Source organism: Paramisgurnus dabryanus, chromosome 20 (genome assembly GCF_030506205.2).
Source record: "Paramisgurnus dabryanus chromosome 20, PD_genome_1.1, whole genome shotgun sequence".
Taxonomy (NCBI): Eukaryota; Metazoa; Chordata; class Actinopteri; order Cypriniformes; family Cobitidae; genus Paramisgurnus; species Paramisgurnus dabryanus.
Window position 1 is genome coordinate 16,130,246 of NC_133356.1, and position 22,510 is coordinate 16,152,755.

At 41.8% G+C, this 22,510-nt stretch overlaps 1 protein-coding gene across 1 annotated transcript in view; it reads right to left on the reverse strand.

Moving 5' to 3' along the window:
* rin2a (Ras and Rab interactor 2a) overlaps positions 1 to 22,510 on the reverse strand; it is a 44,085-nt gene that overhangs the window by 4,342 nt on the left and 17,233 nt on the right. The window contains exons 3-8 of the mRNA XM_065296690.2: positions 21,990 to 22,078; positions 20,451 to 20,649; positions 20,124 to 20,232; positions 19,683 to 19,755; positions 18,746 to 18,837; positions 4,313 to 5,593 (exon numbers count right to left, since the gene is read on the reverse strand). Of these exons, the coding sequence (XP_065152762.1) occupies positions 4,313 to 5,593; positions 18,746 to 18,837; positions 19,683 to 19,755; positions 20,124 to 20,232; positions 20,451 to 20,649; positions 21,990 to 22,078 (1,843 nt within the window). The remainder of the gene's footprint in view (positions 1 to 4,312; positions 5,594 to 18,745; positions 18,838 to 19,682; positions 19,756 to 20,123; positions 20,233 to 20,450; positions 20,650 to 21,989; positions 22,079 to 22,510) is intronic.

Consider the following 22,510-nt stretch of genomic DNA (forward strand, 5'->3'; position numbering starts at 1 on the left):
ACAATCTGAAAACTGGGCTTTAAGTGTAAAATACAGAATTTGTCCTTTAATACCACTCGTTTCAGTTCTGAAATCTAAATAAATCTTTAAAAGAATGAACAGTCTGTGAACAATGTGTCCATTTGTGACTGAAATAACAGTGACTATGTCGGAGATCCCAGTGATGGCTCATAGTTTCATTCCTTCTTCAAAAGAGAAGTACCCGCTCCCCGTATTTTTACACCTGCATCTTCCACAAGGACAAAATGTTTCGGTACGCTCTCTTATGACTCACTGCCGCAAGTTTTGTCTTGTTATTTTGATTGTGTAAGCAGCGCTCGAAGGTCAAACATACACTGTTAAGTTGTCTATAAAATGGGGGAAGTGTATGTTTAACTAAAACCATCTGATGCAAACCGCAAAATGTAATGTTTAATAAGGCTATGCAGAATGCTGACTATGGAGAAAAGGCTGCAAGGTAAGCAACACTGATGTAAGTGCTCATAAATGGCACATTGTGTACTGCTGTGTAATACATTTTTTGTGTCAATTTCGTTTCATTTGTACTTTGTTATAAATTATCCTTAATTTTTATAGAAATTCAATTCATTTGAATAAATACCATAATGATTTATAAGTGAGTTGTTATGTAAGAACATCTTTTGTCTATCCTTGTAATACGGAAAGAAAGTTCTCCAAAACTATTAATAAAGCCTTGCGTGACATATTTCAATTTCTCTACTTTTAAAAATAACACTTTATACCCATTTACTATTGTTTCATGTTTAAAAGACTTCCTTGATTTCAAATCACAACTTGTACAAAAATGTTACACCTATAAACTTGCCTCATGTTAAATTGTCTTTGTCAGTGCATGATGAAGCAATAACTTTTGACCGTAATAACCAGATAAACCTGTTTTGGGAAATAAAGCTAACTTAAACCTTAAAATTTGGAAAAATGTAAAAAGTAAAGCATAAAAACAAAAGCAGGCTGCTTGTTGGCAATGTTTGTGAGGGGGTCAAATGTTATCAAGTGTCCAAAAGAATTATCATATGAAAGTATCAGTGTCTATTTATACCCAGCTAAGGTCACTGACACTACCCACTCAATTTTCAAAATTATTCCCACTAATCGCTGCTAATAAAAACACTTACATCAGGGGGTTTTAGAGGCCTGACAGGATCTGACAGTCACCTTTGTGTCATAATTCTCACACAGAATGAGCTGTGCTCTTACTGCAGTTATGCAAGCATATTTCGTATATCAAGTATATTTGTCATCTGTATCTAGAGGTCAAAGAGATTGCTGATCGATGCTGCGCCCCTCTCAGCTTTTCGGAGATGCAGAAAACTCTGCTAATGAAAGCGAGGAACTGTTTAACGGTTTAGAGGAACTGAGCTGACCTGAACGTCCATTATTTATTCTGAGGAAAAACTATTGTAGTGGGAGAAGATGCATTGGGGGGGTGTATAGTATTTATGTTTTTACCACACATAATGTTTTCAAAAGATCAAAAACATGAAACAAGCACAATGCAAGAGACTAAAGGTTGCAATCCGATCAATCTGACCACAGAATTCTGCAATTGACCAATCAGAATCAAGTATTTTAGTGAATCATAATAAGATGTAATATTTGTCAAGGATGTGACTGTTAGACAACAGGAAACAGCAGTGGCTGTGACAAGATAGAATGTGGCTGAGATTAGTCTATGAATCAAAGATTATCTTTCAAGGTTTGCAAATTCCAGCAATCTGAAACTCATTGGCTCTCTGCTATACGTCTGCACTTCAGTCTAGAAAATAAAGCCACAGCGAGAGAAGTGAATCCACTTACACGACTAAACGTCAGTAGTTGACTTATGACACATGGCCACAAGCTACGTCACGGCTTACAACAAAGGAACACACTAACTAGACAAGACAAACATGCAACATAAAATTCCCCTTTATTTTTGACCCATCCCAATAAATGAACTCTTTCAAGTGCATTAATGCCAACTTTAACTTAATCTCTTCTCTGGAATCTTTTAAGGAAGTACTCAAAATAATATGGAGGCCAAAAAAACATGGGTCTAAAGTAGCATCAATGAAATTTTCCAGAGACATCTAAACAAAACAGCGTTTTATCAGTGTTATGACTCAAACATAAGTCAAGAGAGCAGGAATGTTAACTTATCTTACTAGTAAAAAATTATTATTGTTCAGATGACATTAACTGTGGATTCAAGCCTATCTTTATTCAGCACTTATGTTGTTTTTTTAAGTCATACAAAAGGATTATTCTCTCTAGTTGCATAAATCTCCATATTGTTCTGGGCTTGTTTAAACACTACGCAACAAAACTTGCCAGTCAACATGGGAAGCCCAATCGCTTTAAACAAGAGCCCTCTTTAATGCATTCTTGCCTGACACCTACATATGCAATCCTGAATCGACAAGCAGGAGGGGTTACGTCAGACCGTAGGAGAGCGATATTGGAGACGCTGGTCTTCTTGGATGAGGTTCAGTCGAGGAACATAAGAAAACTGATCCATTCCTCGAAACGCAGTGGGACAGAGGAAGGGGGACAAAGAATAACAAAAACTTTCTGTACAACCAAAACAAAACAATGCTAAGCTAAAAAAACAGGAAACAACAATGATACTGTTCTCTAGTTGAAGACATAAAACTCTTTACGACTACACGCTTTAGTATGTACTAGGTCTTTAGACTGTACGTGCGTCGTTACACAGGGTATATAATTGCTTATCATTGACGGTTAAAGGCGTGTGGCCAGTTATACAAAAGAGACACTTATAGTTCTCTACCCACACACCAATTCGCTTGTGTATTTGTCAGCTCAATGTGTTCTGTATGTCGCTCACGCTGTGAGAAATTCCTCCAGGCTGACAACATCGCATGAGGTTCCTGCTTCGTGCACACACACACACACACACAAACAGATTTACACGCGTGTAACCCAAAGCCATTTGACAAACCACTGGATCTAATGAGACACACAGTCCAAACATATTTCATGTCTATCTGCTATTGCAATGCTATGCAGTTCCAAACCAAATACTTAAATTGTACCCTGCCAATGCGAGTTTATAAATCATATCTGTAACTGACGATATGACAGAAAGTCCTTGTAAATCAGTGGAATCAGGGTGGTTCCTGTTTACAGGAAAACAATTCTGATTAGAAACAGCCATCAGCCTCTTCCAATATGTGCGAACATCCTTGAAATCAGCATTGTTTCCTTAAGCTCCCGCCTCTTTAGCCAACCCAACAACAAGTCGCACGATATGGTATGAATGTGTTATACATACACTCTAAAAATACAGGGTTGGTTTTTTTACCAACTTTGAGGTCAAAAAGGTTCGAACCCAACCATTGGGTTGGAATTGAACCCAAAACACCCTAGTTTGCTCTTTTTTGACCAAATGCTGTGATAGATTTATGGATAGATAGTTTATGGATAGATCATACAAATGATATGAATTGTATGTTACATATAAGGGTTCAACTGCCAACTGCAACTGTAAATATTATGCATTGATATACATTGATACATGGGTGAAGCCCACATTTAAGCAAACATATAAAAATGTCTGCACACTGCTTATTTATTGTGCCTATATGTAAACAGTACTGTGCAAAAGTGGAAGGGGAGATTACCCTAAAAACTTCACACATCAGTTTATATTTTTATACAGTTTTTAATACACATTTCCTGTATTTTCTGGATGTATTTTATTAAAGAGACTGAGAAACATTGCAAAAACAACACATCTAATTCTGACATGGTGGCCTAAGACTTTTGCACAGTACTGCATATATATATATATATATATATATAATATATATATATATATATATATATATATATATATATATATATATATATATATATATATATATATATATATATATATATATATATATATATATATGTGTTTCATTTCATTTACAGTGTGTGATATTTTGACCTCTCAGGTCTGGAAGATGATCAGATGATGACCTGAGAGGTAAAGCATCACAAATTGTTAAAAATTTAAAAAGCAGTGTGTGACTATTAAGACCTGTATACCAGATAACAAAAGATGGATAAATAATGCGTTATATCGATGTAATGTACTTATGTGGTGGGATGAAATTACATAAAAATTCACTGGGACTTGATCCAACCATGCACATTTCATAAATTTCAAAAATACCATCCTTCATCAAAGTCGATGACTTGGCACACTATCTTTGCATTCAATAAATTCTGTGCATAATTACCAGAACCAATAATTGAATTTCCTTTACGTGCATAACACTGTATTATGGGAAAGCAGCCTTACCAATCTGGTCTTCTGGAATGAGAGACTCAATAGGTGGGTCAAGCTCAGAGCTCTGCAGCAGGTAGGACTTCATCTGCGTCATAAACTGTCTGACAGTCTGCAGAAGATCCAAGCCTGACGTGTGGCAGCCACAGTTCTCCTGTAGGAAACTCAAGTAGTCCTGCACCAGGCAGCCAAAGTAAGTTCCTTTATCCCTGGACTGCTCCACGATCTTCCGAATAGCTCTCTTCTCAGGCGTCATCAAAGAGTTAAAAACGCTGCTCATTTTGCGGAAATGTCCTCTCAGTGAACGTGGCAGCGCGAATGTGCCGGCACTGTGCCGCTTCTTTGACTTGAAAGGTGGTGGAACCTCCTGGTCGCTCTCTAAGTTGATGCCATCGTCCTCTTCTTCCTCCTCCTCCAGGCTGCTGTCTCCGGTGGGGCGATCGGTCATACATTTACTGGCTTCCATGGGCAGCGAGAAGCTGTGACTGAAGTCTAGAGAGTCTGAGGACGAGGTGGAGATGCTGATGTCACTCAGCCGCTCTCGTCCAGTGGTCGTGTGCTCGTCCGCGGGGCTGCCGCTCTCCACGGCATTAGAGTTGAGCCTGGCCAAGCTCCAAGACACTGCTTCCTCAATGGTCTGATCGTCCAGAGCCATTTGGCAGCGGATATTATCTGCATCAAGCAGAGTTGAGGAATTCTTATTGCGGGATGAAGGCACCTGGATGGGTTTACTGAACCTTTTGGGTGGAGAGTTTGATGGAGATAAGGAATTTAAGGAGGATCCCAATCTTCCCAGCAGGCTGCCCTTTTCCTGAGGTGTTTTGATCCAGCTGACTGTCTCGGGCATGGTCTTCTGTTTACGAAGGATGCCCGATCTGCCAGAGCCGAAGCGGGGAGGTGGGGGCCGAGGTGGTGGGGTGCGTGATGTACTTTTGGATTTACTCAAACCAAAATTGGTTTTGACGTGTTTGCTGCTTGCACGAAAGAGGACGCTGCTCTCCCTGTTCTGCTGGCGCTCTTTGTTGCCTGGGGATGTTGATGTTTCTGGATTCTCGGGCGATGGACTGGGGTTGGGCTTGTGTGTTTGCAGGAATAGGGGATTGATGAAGCACAATGCTCCGTTGGACTGACTGCATTCAAGCTCAGATGGAGAGCGAGTGCGTGGGATCACTGGGACACTGTCTCTTGGGGAAACCTTGCTGTCCCACTGTTTTAATCTCTGTTGTGGACTTTCACAAACAGGCTCTTCGGTTACACAATGCTTCCTCTTATTGCACAGCTCAGAGTCCCAGAAACCTGCAGAAGCACAATACAACTTAATGAGGAATCATTTTAATTTAAATTTGCATTAAATTTATCTCATTGGTTCATTTTGATGAACGCTAAAAATATGAAACAATAAAGATAGCTAAATCATACATTGTGAATCAACAAAAGATAAGAAAAAGAAAAAAAAATTAAAGTAAGAAATAATTCCATAATATAAATCTGTAAATAAAACCACAATTCATAAAAAAACAGAAGTTGAAATATTACAATGATGTTTCAATAATGCTTCAGAGGGAACAAATCCAAGCACTGGCATACTATATCACTGACGCAATCCAGCAGGCACAAATACAACAGCAACATGTTTCAATGACAAAACAAAGTAAGACAAACTTAACTTTAGAAAAAGAGAAGAAAGTTCCATAAAACTTACATCTATAGAGAAAGTCTTCAGGTTGTCTATAAATAGTTGCAGTTAAATGAAAGGTAACACGTCTACACTCTGTGCGGCGACTCTACTGTCTGAGTTACGAGCGGTAGAGTTACACTGATACACACACACACACATACAGTGAATGGTGTGAGTCATGTATGCTGATGAAGGGGTAGGAGGAGAACAGAAGCTTTACTTCTCAGTTTTCTCTCTCTCTCATTGCACACTGGTTCAATCTAAAGACCGCCCCTTCAAATGTTTTCCATTGATGCAATACAAGAGCCTGACTTTTCTTTGTTTCAGTTATGTGATCTTTGTCATTTTCAGGAAAATGACACTTTTCACTTACATGGATTTACGGTTAACACAAAGATTGGACTTTTCAGCATTTTTAGGAGAATGGTGTAACCTGTATGCAAGCCGTCATCTAAATTACAAAACAAGTTGGAGGAAAATAAATAGTTGAACTTTATCAGGTGTCAACAGCAGTTGAATATGAATTCATGATGAATATGTTTGAAATGTTTACATACACTAAAAACTTGTTTTTATTATTTATATATTTTTCCACATTACGTAAGGAATAATTGATGATGGGCCGTTGAATTATAAGAAAATAATGCACACCCAAGGTGGTAATGCAGCATGAAGCAAATTATTTTCTAATAATTCAAAGGACCAGTGTCAATTGTTTCGCTTATATCACGGTTACCACAAACATCGCTCTGGTCCCTATGTTTAAGACTTTTGACAAGTCAGGTGTGCAGTTTACAGAAAAATAATTAACAGCCATGGAACATTTATCAGCCAATCAGAATCAAGACTTTAACAGGCCTGTGATATTACTAAGGAATAATTGACGACGGGCCATTGAATTATTAGAAAAATAATGCACATCCGAGATGGTTAGGAGGCGTTACACCTTGGTTGTGCATTATTTTTCAATAATTCAACAGCCCGAAGTCAATTATTCCACTTATACTACGGTTACCACACCTCAAGACATCGATCACATGATTTATTTAAAGGAATTCGTCCATTTTTTGTACTTAAATCGCTATTGTGAGTAGGACTATTTTTTGCCTGTTCCAAAATGTCATTTTAAACCTGGGAATGGAGGCTTGAGCCGTTTATAGCATTCTTATGCAGTTATTAATTAAGTTATTAAAAAAAGGAGAGCGAGAGCGACAGAGACACAGAGAGAGAGGGCGAGCGAGCAAGAGAGATTGTGTGAATGAGGCTACCTCTATGCGTCTCTAAACAGCGCTGTTATTGCCTCGGAAAATCGTCTGTCATGTTGTTTTTGTTAGTCCGTTATTACAGTTAACTATGCGAAGTGATATGGAACTGTAATGCGGTCAAGAGAGCTGCCTGGAACTACGTTCACCGTGCGTTTCCCAGAAAATAATGGCACACCTAGGAACGTCGTTCACCAGCCAATCAGATTCAAGCATTTAATGGACCCGTAGTATAAAGAATAATAATAAACTTGTCTTAACTATGCCATAACAAAATTGTAACTGTGGGAATTATGTTTGTGACTAAAAGTATCCAAAATAAATAAAACCTTTTTTAATATATATATTTTATTATCTGAAATGTAGTCACCTATAACTTGCAAAGCCATATTTGTTTCGTTTTATCAAGAAACTTCTTGAAGTTTCACCTTAGGGGTTTCACATTTAATCTGGGCCCATATTAGCTGATTTTCCCTCAATATTCAGTGAATGGTCTATATATTATATTATAATATAATCTGTTTGGCACAGGTATATTTTTGTCTACAAAAGTCATTTCAGGCATTTAACCATAAACCTTCAAATTAAAAGATTTTTAAGATGATAGTTAAAATTTTAGTCGTTTTTCAAAACTTTTGACCAGTATTGTTTATCTAATTTATGTGATTAGTAATTATATGAATTCTAGGAAATACTAAAGTAATAAATCTCATTCTCTTCTCTCCATCTCGTTTAAAACCAAAGTGGATAGAATATTTGCAACCGCTGAGCCCTCGCTCTGGAATCAGCTTCCCCCAATATTAAAAATGCATTCCTGGTCTCAGCTTTTAAATCTATGCTATGCTCACTTATACCTTCAGGCTTTTCCTGCTGAGTGGGGTTTTCTCCTTCCTTTAATTTCCATTTATGTTTATTTGTGTTTTTATGTATTGTATTTTAATGTTTTTTTATGGTTTACGCTGAACACTTAAATGTGCTTTATAAATAAAGTTACTTACTATAAATCTCACAAATGCTTCCGTTCACATGAGGGGCAATTATTGAATAAAAGCATGAATATTTAGTGTCATATAGTCAGGTGTAAACCACATTTAAACCCAACCGTCTAACTGATGGTGTGCAAGACACAGCAGGAACAGAAGAGATTACATCATTGATCTGTTCCTCAGAAACGACACACCTTAACTGAAGCGGAGTGACTGCAATCTGTTTTTGGGAAATCTGCACCTGCAGCTCTTTCATCTTTTCATATTATTGTTCTTTCTGTTTTGTCTCAGGGTTAAATGTACACATTATATTGCGTTTGTCTCTTTTGTCCTGTTTGCTTTAATTCTGAACTCTTCTTCAGTTGTCCTCGGCTCACCCCAGATGTCCCAGTAGTAAACTTAATGAGCAGCTGAAATTCTTGGTGAAGTTTCTTTTGGAAGTGATCCTGATGTGGAAGGTACCACACCCATGCTTGCTCTTAGCTTTACAATGCATGGCAATTTTAGGATTCATTACTGTCTATTGTATTACTTCAGAGGGAAATTTTAGCAGATCAAATTTCCAGCCTGATAATAAGGTTTTGATGTAAACAGTGAGAGTTCATTCCACTTTACATAAGAAGCCACTGACTTTAAATCATGACTTAAGAATTGCATTTTCTGCAAAGCCACAGGATAATTTCATTCACATTGTTTTTCTTATTTCTGTGTCCCACTATAGCGTGGGTCTTTAACAAGGGGCCGTGGTGGTATTACAGGAGTCCTCCAAATATTTTTAGAATTCAAAAGATTTTTGGGGAAAAATGAGGCATCAAACAAAAATGAATTAATAGGCTAAAATGAAAATTAAAAGGTGATTAAAATGAAGAGCATAACTTTCCCATTTTAAAATATATTCAGTAAAAGTAAAATTATTTAGTATGTTAACAGTATATACAAACTACCATAACAAAATATGTAAATCCAAATCCAATGTGCCTCCTCTTTATCCATTAAGGGGTCTTTGGCCTGAAAAAGGTTGAAGACCTCTGCACACTCTTAGAAAGGATGTGTTAATTTTTTTTACACATCTTTTTGTGTTAAGCTTTTAACACAATATGTGTAATTTTCACACATTATGTGCCATTTTGTGTTGATTTTGTGTTAAAATAAAACAAGTTGTGTTAAAAGTAACACAAAATCACAGAATCAACACTAATGTGTTGTTTTTAACACATCCGTTCTAACAGTGTAGGAATGCTATATGCAAAGGTGAAAGGTGCAAAGTTACAGAATTCAGCTGGATCCGAACACAGAGCACAAAGCGGACCACTGTTTGACATTTATTAGCATCAAATAAATCTGCGGTCAGTATCACATTGTCAGTCTCATCATCTGCTTATGTTGTGAGCTGTTGAAACATGCCGGATGTTGACATGTTTTCACTACCACAGTACCACCTGTATTGTCAGGGTCCCATGACATATCTTTCTGTTCTTATAATCCACCCGGGTCCAAAACTACACTGCAGATGTTATCACATTACTACAGAATCAGATATGATTATTACCACTTGTTTTAATGATGCAATTTATAGAGTATGTGGGGACTCATGAAAACACTAGACATCACATACCAGCTATGCACTGTTTCTGTGAAATTTCTATGAAACACCCCAAAATCTGCAGACTAACTCTGATTAATGTCAACTCGCCCTAACTGCAAGCCGAAGCTAAATGTTGGTAATGTAAAGTTTGTAATCTAAAGTTATGCAATTCAGCCTTAAAATCTCAAACTTAAATAATTGAAAGGTTTATTATATCAAATTAATCAAATATTCAAATATCAAATAAATGCTTTAATATCTATAACTATATGTACAGTTGTATGCAAAAGTTTGGGCACCCCTGACAATTTCCATGATTTTCATTTATAATGCAATTTCATTTTGATCAATCAAATAACTGAAGGACACAGTAATATTTCAGGAGTGAAATTAGGTTTATTTGATTAACAAAAAATGTGCAATATGCATCAAAACAAAATTAGACATGTGCATAAATTCGGGCACCCTTGTCATTTTGTAAATTTGAATACCTGTAACTACTTAGCATTGACTAATTGAAACACACAAATGGTTTGGTGAGCTCCTTAAGCCTCGAACTTCATAGACAGGTGCATCCAAGCATGAGAAAAGGTATTTAAGGTGCCCAATTGCAAGTTGTTGTTCTCTTTGACTCTCCTCTGACATGGGGGCATCAAAAACCCTCTCAAATGACCTGAAAACAAAGATTGGTCAAAAACAGCCCACAGACCACCTCCAAAGACCTACTACATCAACTTGCTGGAGATGGTTTCGCTGTGCATCGTTCAACAATTCAGCGCACTTTGATGTGAAAGAAGCGTTTTCTGCACACGCGCCACAAACAGAGTCGCTTGAGGTATGGAAACGCACATTTGGACAAGCCAGCTTCATTTTGGAATAAGGTGCTGTGGACTGATGAAAGATTTAGTTATTTGGTCATAACAAGGGGCATTATGCATGGCGGCAAAAGAACACAGCGTTCCAAAAAAACAATTGCTATCCACAGTACAATTTGTTGGACTTTCCATCATGCTGTGTGGCCAGGGCCGGTACTGGGAATCTGGTTAAAGTTGAGGGTTGCATTGGATTCTACTCAATATCAGCAGGTTCTTGAGAATAATGTCGAGGAATCAGTCACAAAGTTGAAGTTATGCCGGGGCTGGATATTTCAACAAGACAACAACCCAGAAAACACTGCTCAAAATCTACTTTGTGCAGAGGAACAAGTACATTCTGATATGTTCTGGAATGGCCATCCCATTCCCCAGACATGAATATCATTAAACATCTGTGGGGCTGTTCATGCTTGGCAACCATCAAACCTAACTGAACTGGAGATGTTTGTGAATGGTCCAAAATAAATTAATCTAGAATCCAGACACTCATAACAGGCTATAGGAAGCGTCTACAGGCTGTTATTTCTGCTAAAGGAGGCTCTACTAAATATTGAAGTGATTTTTCTGTTGGGTTGCCCAATTTATGCACCCGTCTAATTTTGTTTTGATGCATATTGCACATTTTCTGTTAATCCAACAAACCTCATTTCACTACTGAAATATAACTGTGACCTTTAGTTATTTGATAGATCAAAATGAAATTGCTGATCCAACCACCAAAATATTTATAAATGAAAATCATGGAAATTGTCAGGGGTGGCCAAACTTTTGCATATGACTGTATAGGTGTATATTAGAGTTGGTGGATATAGGCTACAGTGCTTTAAGCAAACATAAGAAAATACATAAAAAACAACTTGGGCCCGTATTCATGAAAAATTTGGCACAAAGAGTTGCTCCTAGTGACGACATTCTAATAAAATTCTTAGAAATGTAGGCGTTCCCTTTCAGTCGGTCACTACGACGTCACGTCGTGACCGACGAATTGGGAACTCGCTTAGAGAGACCAATCTGCTTCGTATACTACTAAAACGCCAATGAACTTGGCATTGAGATATTTGCATAATGCTGGCGCCGCCCCGCCAGGTGCCTTTATAAGCAGCAGGTGCAAATAGGGAAATTAGCTTTTTCGCTTCGAAAGCCGGCTTTATCTGCTACTGAGAAGCTACTTTACTCTGTTGGGATTTGATTGCTGAAGTTGGTTGAACTAGCAGTATCACAGCGGACGCTTCGCTTATTCCACGGCTCTACATCTGTTTATTGTTTTGAGTTTAGTGTGTGCGTTGCCTTCCTGTGCGCTCATCAACTAAGCATCTGAGTGAATTTCCCTAAAAGAGTGATACGAGAGAGCTTTGTGCCTTGTTAAAGGCAGCCACTCTCTCGTATATGCGGGGATCAGCGTCCTTTTCAGGATAGCTTTTCGCCCGTGCGATCTTGGATGCGAGAAGTATAAGGGTTCCAGTGACGTCACGAGCGCTGTCTTCGTGCTCAGGCATCGAGCACTCCGGGGCTGCGTTCGTGGAGAGTTTCTGTTCTCTCTGTGAGAGCATAACCCTCTTGGATTGCGGAGACGACTGTCGTTTCTACGGGAACGCTGTCCGCGCCTTTGCAGTGCTGACGCCGCCATGGTGCGGCTGACAAGCGCTCGCAGGGCGCCCTTCGCGTCACTACGCTGAGTAGGACGGAGGATGCGTCCTCCACCTACCGGCCTTCTCATCCTCAGCCGGTTGAGGCTCCGGTGGAGACTGCAGAGTCGTGTTCTACGATGTCTGCCGAATCCATTGGACCTCCTTCTGGTCCCGTCACTTCTGCAGCATCAGAGGGGTGTCCATTTTTCCTCCGAGGCAGAGTCGTTCCGGAGATGGCGGCCGTGCCCGCGAGCGGCGGAGACGGTAGAGTTGGAAAGGTTAACCCCTCTCCGCCCGAACCGTCCCGCCCACATGATTGGTACTTCGGAGCTGCTCGGGCCTCTCGGTCCTCTCCTCCTGTGCCTTTCTTCCCCGACGGCACGAAGAGCTGACGTGATTTGCGGCCGTCCGGCCGTTCAGCTTTCACCCCTCACCTCCCTCACCAACGGAGCCGCTGAGGGCGGGGACCCCTTCAGTGGAGCGGGATGCGTTCCTGGAGGGACCACCCAACCCTTCCCTCCCGTGTTTGTAGACAGTCGTCCGGTTACGGACGCTGCCCATCAGGCATGCCGGAGAGGCGGCTTCAGCCCTGCACGTAATAACGTTGCTGCAGGCTCACAAAGGATTTACCAGGGAGGCCGCGACCTTCAGTCGTGCGATGTCCACCTCAGTGGTTCAAGATCGCCACCTTTGGCTGTGTCTGGCTGACATGACGGACGCAGACGAGAACAACTTGAATGCTCCTGTCTCACAGACCGGCCTCTTCGGCGAGCCAGGGGAGTCGTACAGCTCCGCTGCACAGACTGAGGCGATCTCTTAGGTCATGCCCCGGCGGAACAGAGCTGCCCTTGGTCCACCACGCCGGCTCCTCAGTCTGCCTCTCGCCGTCGGCGTCCTGCGGCGACCACCTCCGTTCCCCTCCTCGGACCCCATCTCGGCAGCGCAGGGGAACCGGTCGTCAGCAGCTCGCCCCGCCCGCTTAGCCGCTTCCCGTGAAAATCGGGAGTTTAAGTGGCCAGTGAAGGGCGACCCGGATTGGCAGAGGATCACTCTTCAGGAGATGGAGCTCCTTCCCCCGATAGAGGGTCGGGTGGAAAATCCTTGGTTTGCATATGTTCCACCGGCTGTTTAGCCGGTACCCACTAACCACACATAGAGTGCATTCCTCTTCCCTCTCCAGGTCTCCAGAGGATCGAGAGAGCCGTGAGCGGGCACACACCAGCTCACCCTACCTCTCCTCTATCGCCAGCGGGTGACCTGAGGAGTCCGAGCTCTCCGCTGAGGAGACCGGACCACCAGCACCCTCATCGGAGTCTGCGCTCTCCGTAGAGGAGACCAGACGACCGTTACCCTCAGCGGGCTCAGGTCAGTGTCACACACACATACTGTAGATGTTTATGCTGTCACAGCAGACGCACCGGCAGTCCCACCTGTCTCGCTTCGCTGCCCCACCGCGGGTACTTCGGTAGTGTCGTTATTTCTCCTCGTACGGTGCCTGGGTGCTTGGCTTCAGTTCCCAGCCCGTTTCGTTGGGTTTTACGCACGATCCGCCTCGGTTACGAATCCGGCACACCCCAAAATTTCGGGCTTTCGTTTCACTGTAGTGAAAGCGTCCGATGCACATGTACTGCGTGCAAAAGTCGATATCCTGTTGGCGAAGGATGTTCGAGCCGGTCCCTCTTACCGAGATGATGATGATAGGGTTTTTCCAGCCTTATCTCATAGTACCCAAAATACGCGGCGGGTTACGATCGATTTGATTTACGCACCGGCTCTACGAAGGTGTTCTTTTTGGATGATAACGCCGAGGCTCGTATTTCAATATTCAGATCGGTTTGCAGCCTTAGACCTGTAGACGTGTACTTTATGTGTCCATCTCCCCTCGCTTTAGACCGTTTTTCGCTCTGCGTCGTGGGGTGGGCATATTAATACGAAGTACACCATTCGAGCTGTCTCTCTCTCTCCGTGTCTCCATGTGCTAGTCACGGCATTAAAATGTCAGAGAGAGAGCGTTGTTCGCATTCTGCTTTTTTCTACGTCGACTTATAATAGCCCGTTCTTGGCAGACGTGCGCGAACACAGAGAGTTAATGCTTTGGCATCTCGCTCGTTTAAGTCTTCAGGTCGACTGGGAAAGAGCAACTTTGCCCCGTGCAGAGGATCCTTTTTCTCAGTATGGAAATAAGACTCGGTCGACTAATTGACGTGTTTAACAAGAGCGCGCAACCAGTCAGTTCTGACTTGCCTCGGTTTAATTCGAGGGAAGTACGCGGTCCCTCTGAAACAATTTCAGAAGCTCCTGGACATATGACAGCATGCTGCGGTTGTGACGCCGCCCGAGCTGCTTCATATGAGACCGCTTCAGCATTGGCTTACGATCGAGTCTCGAGGAGAGCGTGGCACACCGACATACACCGTGTAAACATTGCACCTGCGTGTCATTTAAATTTTTCCCCGTGGTAGACCCGGCATTTCCGATAGAAGATATGCCCCTGAGGGGTCTCCTGGCATTCTGTATATTGCAATGCCCTCAGCACGGGATGATCAGCCACGTATGACGGGCTTGCAGTCTCAGGGGTGTGCATACCACCCCAACTGCCGCGAGCGGTGCGCTGTATATCTGGGACTTGTACGCTCCGCTATGGAGATGCGAGGGAAGGATGTATTAGCCGACACCAATAACATTGCGACTGTTGCGTTATTTACCGTTAAGGCGGTTTTGCGCTCTCGTCACCTGTCGCATCTCGCTCGTCATCTCCTCCTTTGGAGTCAGAAGCTTCTGAGGTCCCTTCGTGCCATTTACATCCCGGGTTCGCTCAATACAGCGGCAGACGCGCTTCCCGAGCTGCGCCCCCGGCGAATGGCGACTCCACCTCCAGACGGTCCAGCTAATTTGGAAGAAGTTCGGTTGTGCGTAGATAGATCTGTTTGCGTCGCCGGACGATACCCACTGTCGCCTATTTTATTCACTAACCGAGGGCAGCCTCGGCGTGGATGCGTTGGCACACAGCTGGCCGCGGGGGGTGCGTAAATACGCATTCCTTCCAGTGAGCTTTATTGCGCAGACACTGTGCAAAGTCAGGCAGGACGAGGAGAGCCTTTTATTAGTCGCCCCGTACTGGATTGGTTTTCAGAGTTAATGCTCCTCGCGACAGCCCCTCCCTGACGATTTCCCCTGAGGAAAGACTTTCTTTCTTTAGGAAGGGGCACATTATGGCACCCGCGCCCCGACCTGTGGGATTTCCATGTATGGTCGTTGAGCGCGCGCAAGGTTTAGGTGATTTATCGCAAGCGGTATCTAACACCATCGACGCGGTTCGAGCACCGTCCACAAGACGGGCTTACGCGCTTAAAGAAACCTTTTTCGTCACCCGGTGCTCTTCGCAACGCGAGGACCCCAGAGAATGCCCATTAACATTGTGCTTTTATATCTTTAACATAGGTTAGATGGTAGGCTGTCCCTCCTCCATTTAAGTTGATATCGCCGCTATTTCTGCTCATCACTCACTTATCAACGGCAGATCAGTTGGCCAGCATGATTTAATTATTACATTTTAAGAGGCGCTCGCAGGCTAAACCCCTCGCGCCCTCCCTCTTTCCTTCTGAGACCTGTCCATGGTGCTGAAGCCTTCAGGTCTCCCTTTTGAGCCTTTGCAGTCTACGAGTCTGATGTTTTTATCAATGAAAACTCTGACCCTGATAGCATTGGCCTCCATGAAGAGAGTAGGGGATTTACATGCATTCTCTGTTGACGTTTTGTGCTTTTAGTTTGGTCCTGCTGTCTCACTGAGACCCAGACCAGGCTACGTGCCCAAAGTTCCCACCACTCCCTTCAGAGATAGGTGGTGAGCTTGCAAGCGCTGCCCCCGGAGGACGCAGACCCAACCATGGCTTTGTTGTGCCCCGTACGCGCACTGCGACTCTACGTGGTTCGCACGCAAAGCCTCAGGACCTCAGACCAGCTCTTTGTTTGTTATGGTGGCCAGCAGAAAGGGAAAGCTGTCACTAGCAGAGGATGTCTCTTTGGATAGTTGATACTATCGCCCTGGCTTATAATCTTCAGGGTATTCCTTGCCCCTTTAATTTGAGAGCGCACTCCACACGGAGCGTTGCCTCATCTTGGGCTTTAGCTCGTGGTTCCTCGCTAACAGACATCTGCAGAGCTGCTGGTTGGGCGACACCTAATACGTTCATTAGATTTTACAGTGTTCGTATCGAGCCTGTATCCTCTCGTGTTCTTTCCTCACCAGGGAGGGCACGGAGAGCAGACTCGCAGGTCGGCTTGCAGCCTCCAACTGATGCTTCATAACTGTGTCAGTATGGAAGGCCTTCAGAACAAAAATGCGTAATGGTTTGAATTGTTCTTCCTCCGCTGCCTTGGCAGCCTTTGTTGCGGAGCATTGGCTGTCAGCCTTCACTAGCTGCATCCTCGCGAACCTACGTGTTGGCTCGGGCTCCACATTGTGTCCCACCGGGTTCCTTTGTGAGTATTTTTCCGTGGGGTTAATCCTACTAGCCCACGTTTCCCTTAGCAGAGCACTGCTTTGCTTACACAGCCACGGCTGTCATTTTACCTCAACTACGGTTGACTTTCGCCCACCATTAACCCTTAAGACGGGTGGTGGCTTCCGCAGCGTTCCTATCCCGCTCAGGTAGGGCGCTTCCCAGTCGCTGGCACTTCTGTGGGGTTAAAGGAACATCTAGTGCCCGGCCTTCTGCCTTAAAACCTAATTCTCCTTATCCTTAAGTGGAACCGGAGGGCTTTACGCAGACACTGGAAGAGGTCAGCCCCTAGTGGCGTTTTGGTAGGGATTCCCAATTCGTCGGTCACGACGTGACGTCGTAGTGACCGACTGAAAGGGAACGTCTCGGTTACGGATGTAACCCTCGTTCCCTGAAGGAGGGAACGGAGACGTCACGTCCCGTCGCCACAGGTGCTGCCACCTGCTGTTTATCGGCCGGTCTCATTTTCCCGGCTTTCTCAGCGAAAAGAAGCTAATTTCCCTATTTGCACCTGCTGCTTATAAAGGCACCTGGCGGGGCGGCGCCAGCATTATGCAAATATCTCAATGCCAAGTTCATTGGCGTTTTAGTAGTATACGAAGCAGATTGGTCTCTCTAAGCGAGTTCCCAATTCGTCGGTCACGACGTGACGTCTCCGTTCCCTCCTTCAGGGAACGAGGGTTACATCCGTAACCGAGACGTTTCCCCTTATAATGAAAGAAAAGATCCTAGTAAAGAAAGAAGTAATTTACAAAGCATCTTAACCCTTAAAAAGGTCTTAAAGTCCAAAATTGGAGTATCAACAAGGACTTTTAAGAGACAAAAGTGTTTCACGCAATGCATGACATTAAGTTAATAAGACACAACACAGCAGGCATGTAGGGATTATGTTTACGACTGATCTTATTAGAGACATGCTTACATTTCTGACAGCTCAGAAATAAAAGTAATCACTACATTAACTACAGTAACATATTTGGCAACTGGAAAAATTGCAACTATGCAGCAGAGATGATTTGGTTCTGTTCCAGACTTCTATAAGCAAATTGAACAGAAGGGTTAGGGTCATGTCGCTGTTTATTTCCTATCAAATACGTTAAGTATGACATTAACAGATTAGTACATGAAAAATAAAGGAAATATATATATATATAATTTAACGTGTGTGTGTGTGTGTGTGTGTGTGTGTGTGTGTGTGTGTGAGTACGGTAAAACATGAAAAAGTATACATGTAATCTCAAACTGATGGCTTATAAAAGACCCTATACTTAAACACACTCTTTTTCTTCCTTCTAAGACAAAAAGGTGTCATACCTTCTGTATGCGCCGTGCAGAAAATGACAGAGGCACGAGCGTTTGCTGACTAGTGTTGCCAGATCTTGCACTAAAACAACCAGCAAACAAGAAAAATCCAATAATACACCGAAAATAAATCCAAATGCTTTACCTCAAAGATCAAAATATTGGGACCGGCACTTTCACACTTAAAGCGCCAAAACGGTATGTAAATACAAAAAAGACGAGGACCTGGCAACACTGCAAGAACGCACGCTGTGAAGCACGCTCACAAAAGCGTACAATACACAATGCCAAGATGGAGGTTTATTGCAAAACACAATGCTGTTAAATTATTTTGGTGTGATAAGCATGCGGAACGTTGCTATGGTTATTTCTGTGTCAATCATCACATTTTCGAGAGTGAGTCTTGTTCCGTACAGACATGAAACAAACATTTAGGGGATTCACTCCCGCATTTAAATGCGGTTATCACTCCCGAAAGTTTGCAGTGTGTACGAGACCAAAATGGTAATCAACTAGGCTTTAAGTTTAACTGCTGAAATTTATTTAATCACATCATATTTTAAAACATAAAAGCATCTTCCAAAAAAGAAAATAAACGTGCAAATATTCAGTCAAGAAGCAAAAACTTACCTCTTCCTAACTGAGCCACCTGCTCGAGATCTGTAGGTGTCTTTGCTGCACTAATCGCCTCTGGGAGCTTCAGGGTAAAGGGCAGAACGTCCCTGAAAAGAGAAGGGAGGTGTTGAGAAGAAAATGTCAAGGATTGTTACGATGTTTACATGAGCAGTTGTAATCGTTGGCGTTGCTTATTCAAGCTCACTGATTACTAAGATAATAGTTTTTTTTATTAATCTCTTTAATATTAGGTATTCAATTACACTTTGGTGTAACACCTATTTTCTTTCAGTACTGGTGAGCACCATCAGAAATGAATACATTATGTCAAATTATTTATTAGAAACACTGATTTTCTCAGACTACTGATATAAAGTTGTGGGACATTTAGCACCATGTCTCAAGAATCAGAGTGAGTTTGGCATACAGAGAGCACTACAGTGGTCATTTCACGAAACTACATACACAACACACAAGTTAAAACTTTGAATGAATTTTTCTTTCCAATAAAGAGTTAATGTTTTTCTCGGACACTTCCTGTTTTTTGCGTGTTTTTCTGTGGATTCTCAGTACTGGAATGTGACTGAATTAGCATCATCTGGTTTTACTCTTGCCGTAAACCCTCTGGTTTACTCTCGCAAGAGACTTGAGACTCCTTCCTTGACAAATAGCAAACAGACTAATATCCCATAAAACACTGAGTGAAATATACTTGAGTAATTATAACCTCTTGCCTAAACCTTTATGCTTTGATAAGCATGTTTTCAAGATTACTTAGAAATGATTCATTAATGTCCAAAACAACAACATAATGCACTCCTATTCATTTTTTAAATAGGAAACAGACCATTAAACTTTCTTACAAACAAGATATTTGGCCAATGCAAATTTCTCTGACGATTAGGCTGTTTTAGAAGTCGTTTTTGTTGCTTTCAGAGAGGGATCATCTTACCTGCTGATACAGCAGAAAGCCACCAGCCGAAAGAGGTCTGCGAAGCTGATTCCCGAGCCCTCCAGGGAAAAGGCTGCAACACACACCACAACCGGTTACAACCACAGAAACTGTGATTGGGAAAAACTGGAATGACGTAACTGTATCCCAGGAAAGGAAAAGTAAATAGAGTTACATTTAAACAATGAGTTTTGAATGACATCAGTGCAATCCATAGGATCTGACCCACTTATTTGCAGAGTGACAAATAAAGGGAGAGAAAAAGATGTGTATGGATCAGAGTAAATTGATGGAGGGAAAAATGTTTGAGGGAAAGATGAGGGAAAGTACATGTTTAACTATAACATTGAAACTACACAGCTAAAGACAAGAGGAAGCAAAAAATAAACACAGACAGACAATATTTTCAGTGCACTATTGGATGGGAACTTTGTATCTTACTGTATTGACTCTCTTTAACTGGGAAGTCCCGAACTATGTGTGCGTCACTATCCATCCGCATGGAAATCACCTTTTTCTGTAATTTTGCACACCTTCTCACCACAAAACTCTAGATACAGAGACATACAGAAATATAAGCAATTAACATTAACACAGTAAATTTTTCACATTTCAGTCCAAAATGCTGTTAAGCAAATCTTTGTTACCAAATCTGTTTTAATGTACAGTGTTGACTACAGCCAGGGTCGCTCATTTTCACGGTGCCCCGGAACAAAAGAATTAGGAAGAGTGCCCTAATTGGAGCATCTGGGCAGTCAGTGTGTTTACCCCTGCTGGTTGCGGCTGGAGAATGCGCCTGGCTTCCTCATCGCAGAGTGACAGCAGCAGCCATACAGAGTGCGTCTGCATCAGTCTGTCCAGGATGCTCATGCGTCTGCGAAGAGAGTCATACCCAGAATCCCTCACTCCTGGCGCGCCAGCGCAGGCAGAAGATTGCAGGAACAGGCCACTGACCTCTCCTTCAAGCCTGCAGATATACATAGAAAAAAAGAAAACCCCTTCGTTCACAAGGACAAAAGACCAAAACAACACTTATTCATTGAATAAAGGAACTAAAACATGTCCACCTACTATATAAACCCACACTAAACAATAGTTCCCATTAAAACAAAACTACTTCACTTATATTATAGTTCTACTATTTATTACACTCATCGGCTTTTAAATACAGTGATGTATAAAAACACGATGTACAGGGGTGAACATCGTGTTCCTGCAGATTAATTGGCAGAGCAATGCATTGTGTTGTAGGCTCGATTCCCAGAAAAAATGTATTCCTCGAATGCACTGTGAGTCACTGAATAGCATCTGCCAAATTCATGAATGTAATGATCACAGAGGCATATTGTTTGGGACTCTTAAACCACAATTTAGGCGGATTATGTCATTTATGACAAAACGATTAAATCGAGAGATTAATGCTTGTTTTGGTTGAAACTTCAACTGGTTGTGAAACACCTGAATTTATTGTTCCTCTCACTTCCTTTAAACTTCATGGAATGGCAGTATTGCAAAATCCCAGAAGGTCGAATGACCTAAATACAAGACTTGCTCCACCTACTGGAACAATAAGAGAAGTACAACAACAAAAACAAAGAATGGACATCAAGAGTCCAAATAGTATATTTAAAGACCATTTCAATCAGGTTTAAAAACTCTGGGCTTTATTCACAAAAGGTACCACTTTATTCCAACAGTCTATTTAGACATTTTACTAACTATATTTAAAGGAAAACACCACCGTTTTTTTATATTTTCTATGTTCTTACCTCAACTTAGACAAATTAATACATATCTACCTTTTTTTAATGCGTGCTCTTAATCTTTGTACAGCGTGTCGTGACTTTGTTAGCATTTAGCCTATCCCCATTTATTCTTTAGGATCCAAACAGGGATGAATTTAGAAGCCACCAAACACTTCCATGTTTTCCCTATTTAAAGACATGAGTAAACTACACCGTAGGGCCTACACACAACTATATAACAAGCCCTTAACTTTGCAACTACATGTCAACTAGCCCTAACCTCTTCCCTAATCATACCCATAACGTCTCCTAATATTCTAATAAGAGTTAGTTGACACGTACAACTAAGATAAAGTGAAACCCAAAATAAATAAGTTGAATTTATAACTGTTATAATTTGCATACACACTGATTTAAAGTCTGTACAATACAAAAATGTGTTTTGATTGTCTAAAATCAAACAATATTTTAAGTGCAAATCAAAATGGCGCACTATATAACACAAGTGATTGTTACAGCTTGTGAGGAGAAATATGCTGACAGTGTTGAAATGTGGACTCACCCTTGTAATATCTCATTCTCTGGTTCTCTGGCTGGCTGGACCATCTCTTGCTTTAGCTCCAAGATCTCCGAGGAGAATGTGTCGATCAGCTGCAGGCACACACACAAACCCCAGAGCAAAACTATTACAAGTGTGAACAACATTACATTTAAACACATTCGGATTGCTTGCTTGTATGTTACTTATGTTTTCTAAGAATGAGAAGTGACTGAAGCAGGCATTAGTCATTATGGTTTCATTTCAAATCAATAAGCAGCAGCATCCGGTTCCCTTTCCTAACAACTAACAGTGGGAAAAACTACATACAGACACATTGTCAAGACAATGTTTCCTTAGATTATTCCTGAACCTCCTGAAGGAGCTAAACTTCAGTTTGTAAGGTGTAGATTTAGAGTTCATAAGATAGTACTCTGTGTACTCTATTGGGCCAATTATTATGTTCAAATGATGTAAGTGTACTAACACTTATGCAACAACTAAATCACATGCGTGACAAGAAACGATTCAGAAGTTACCACAGA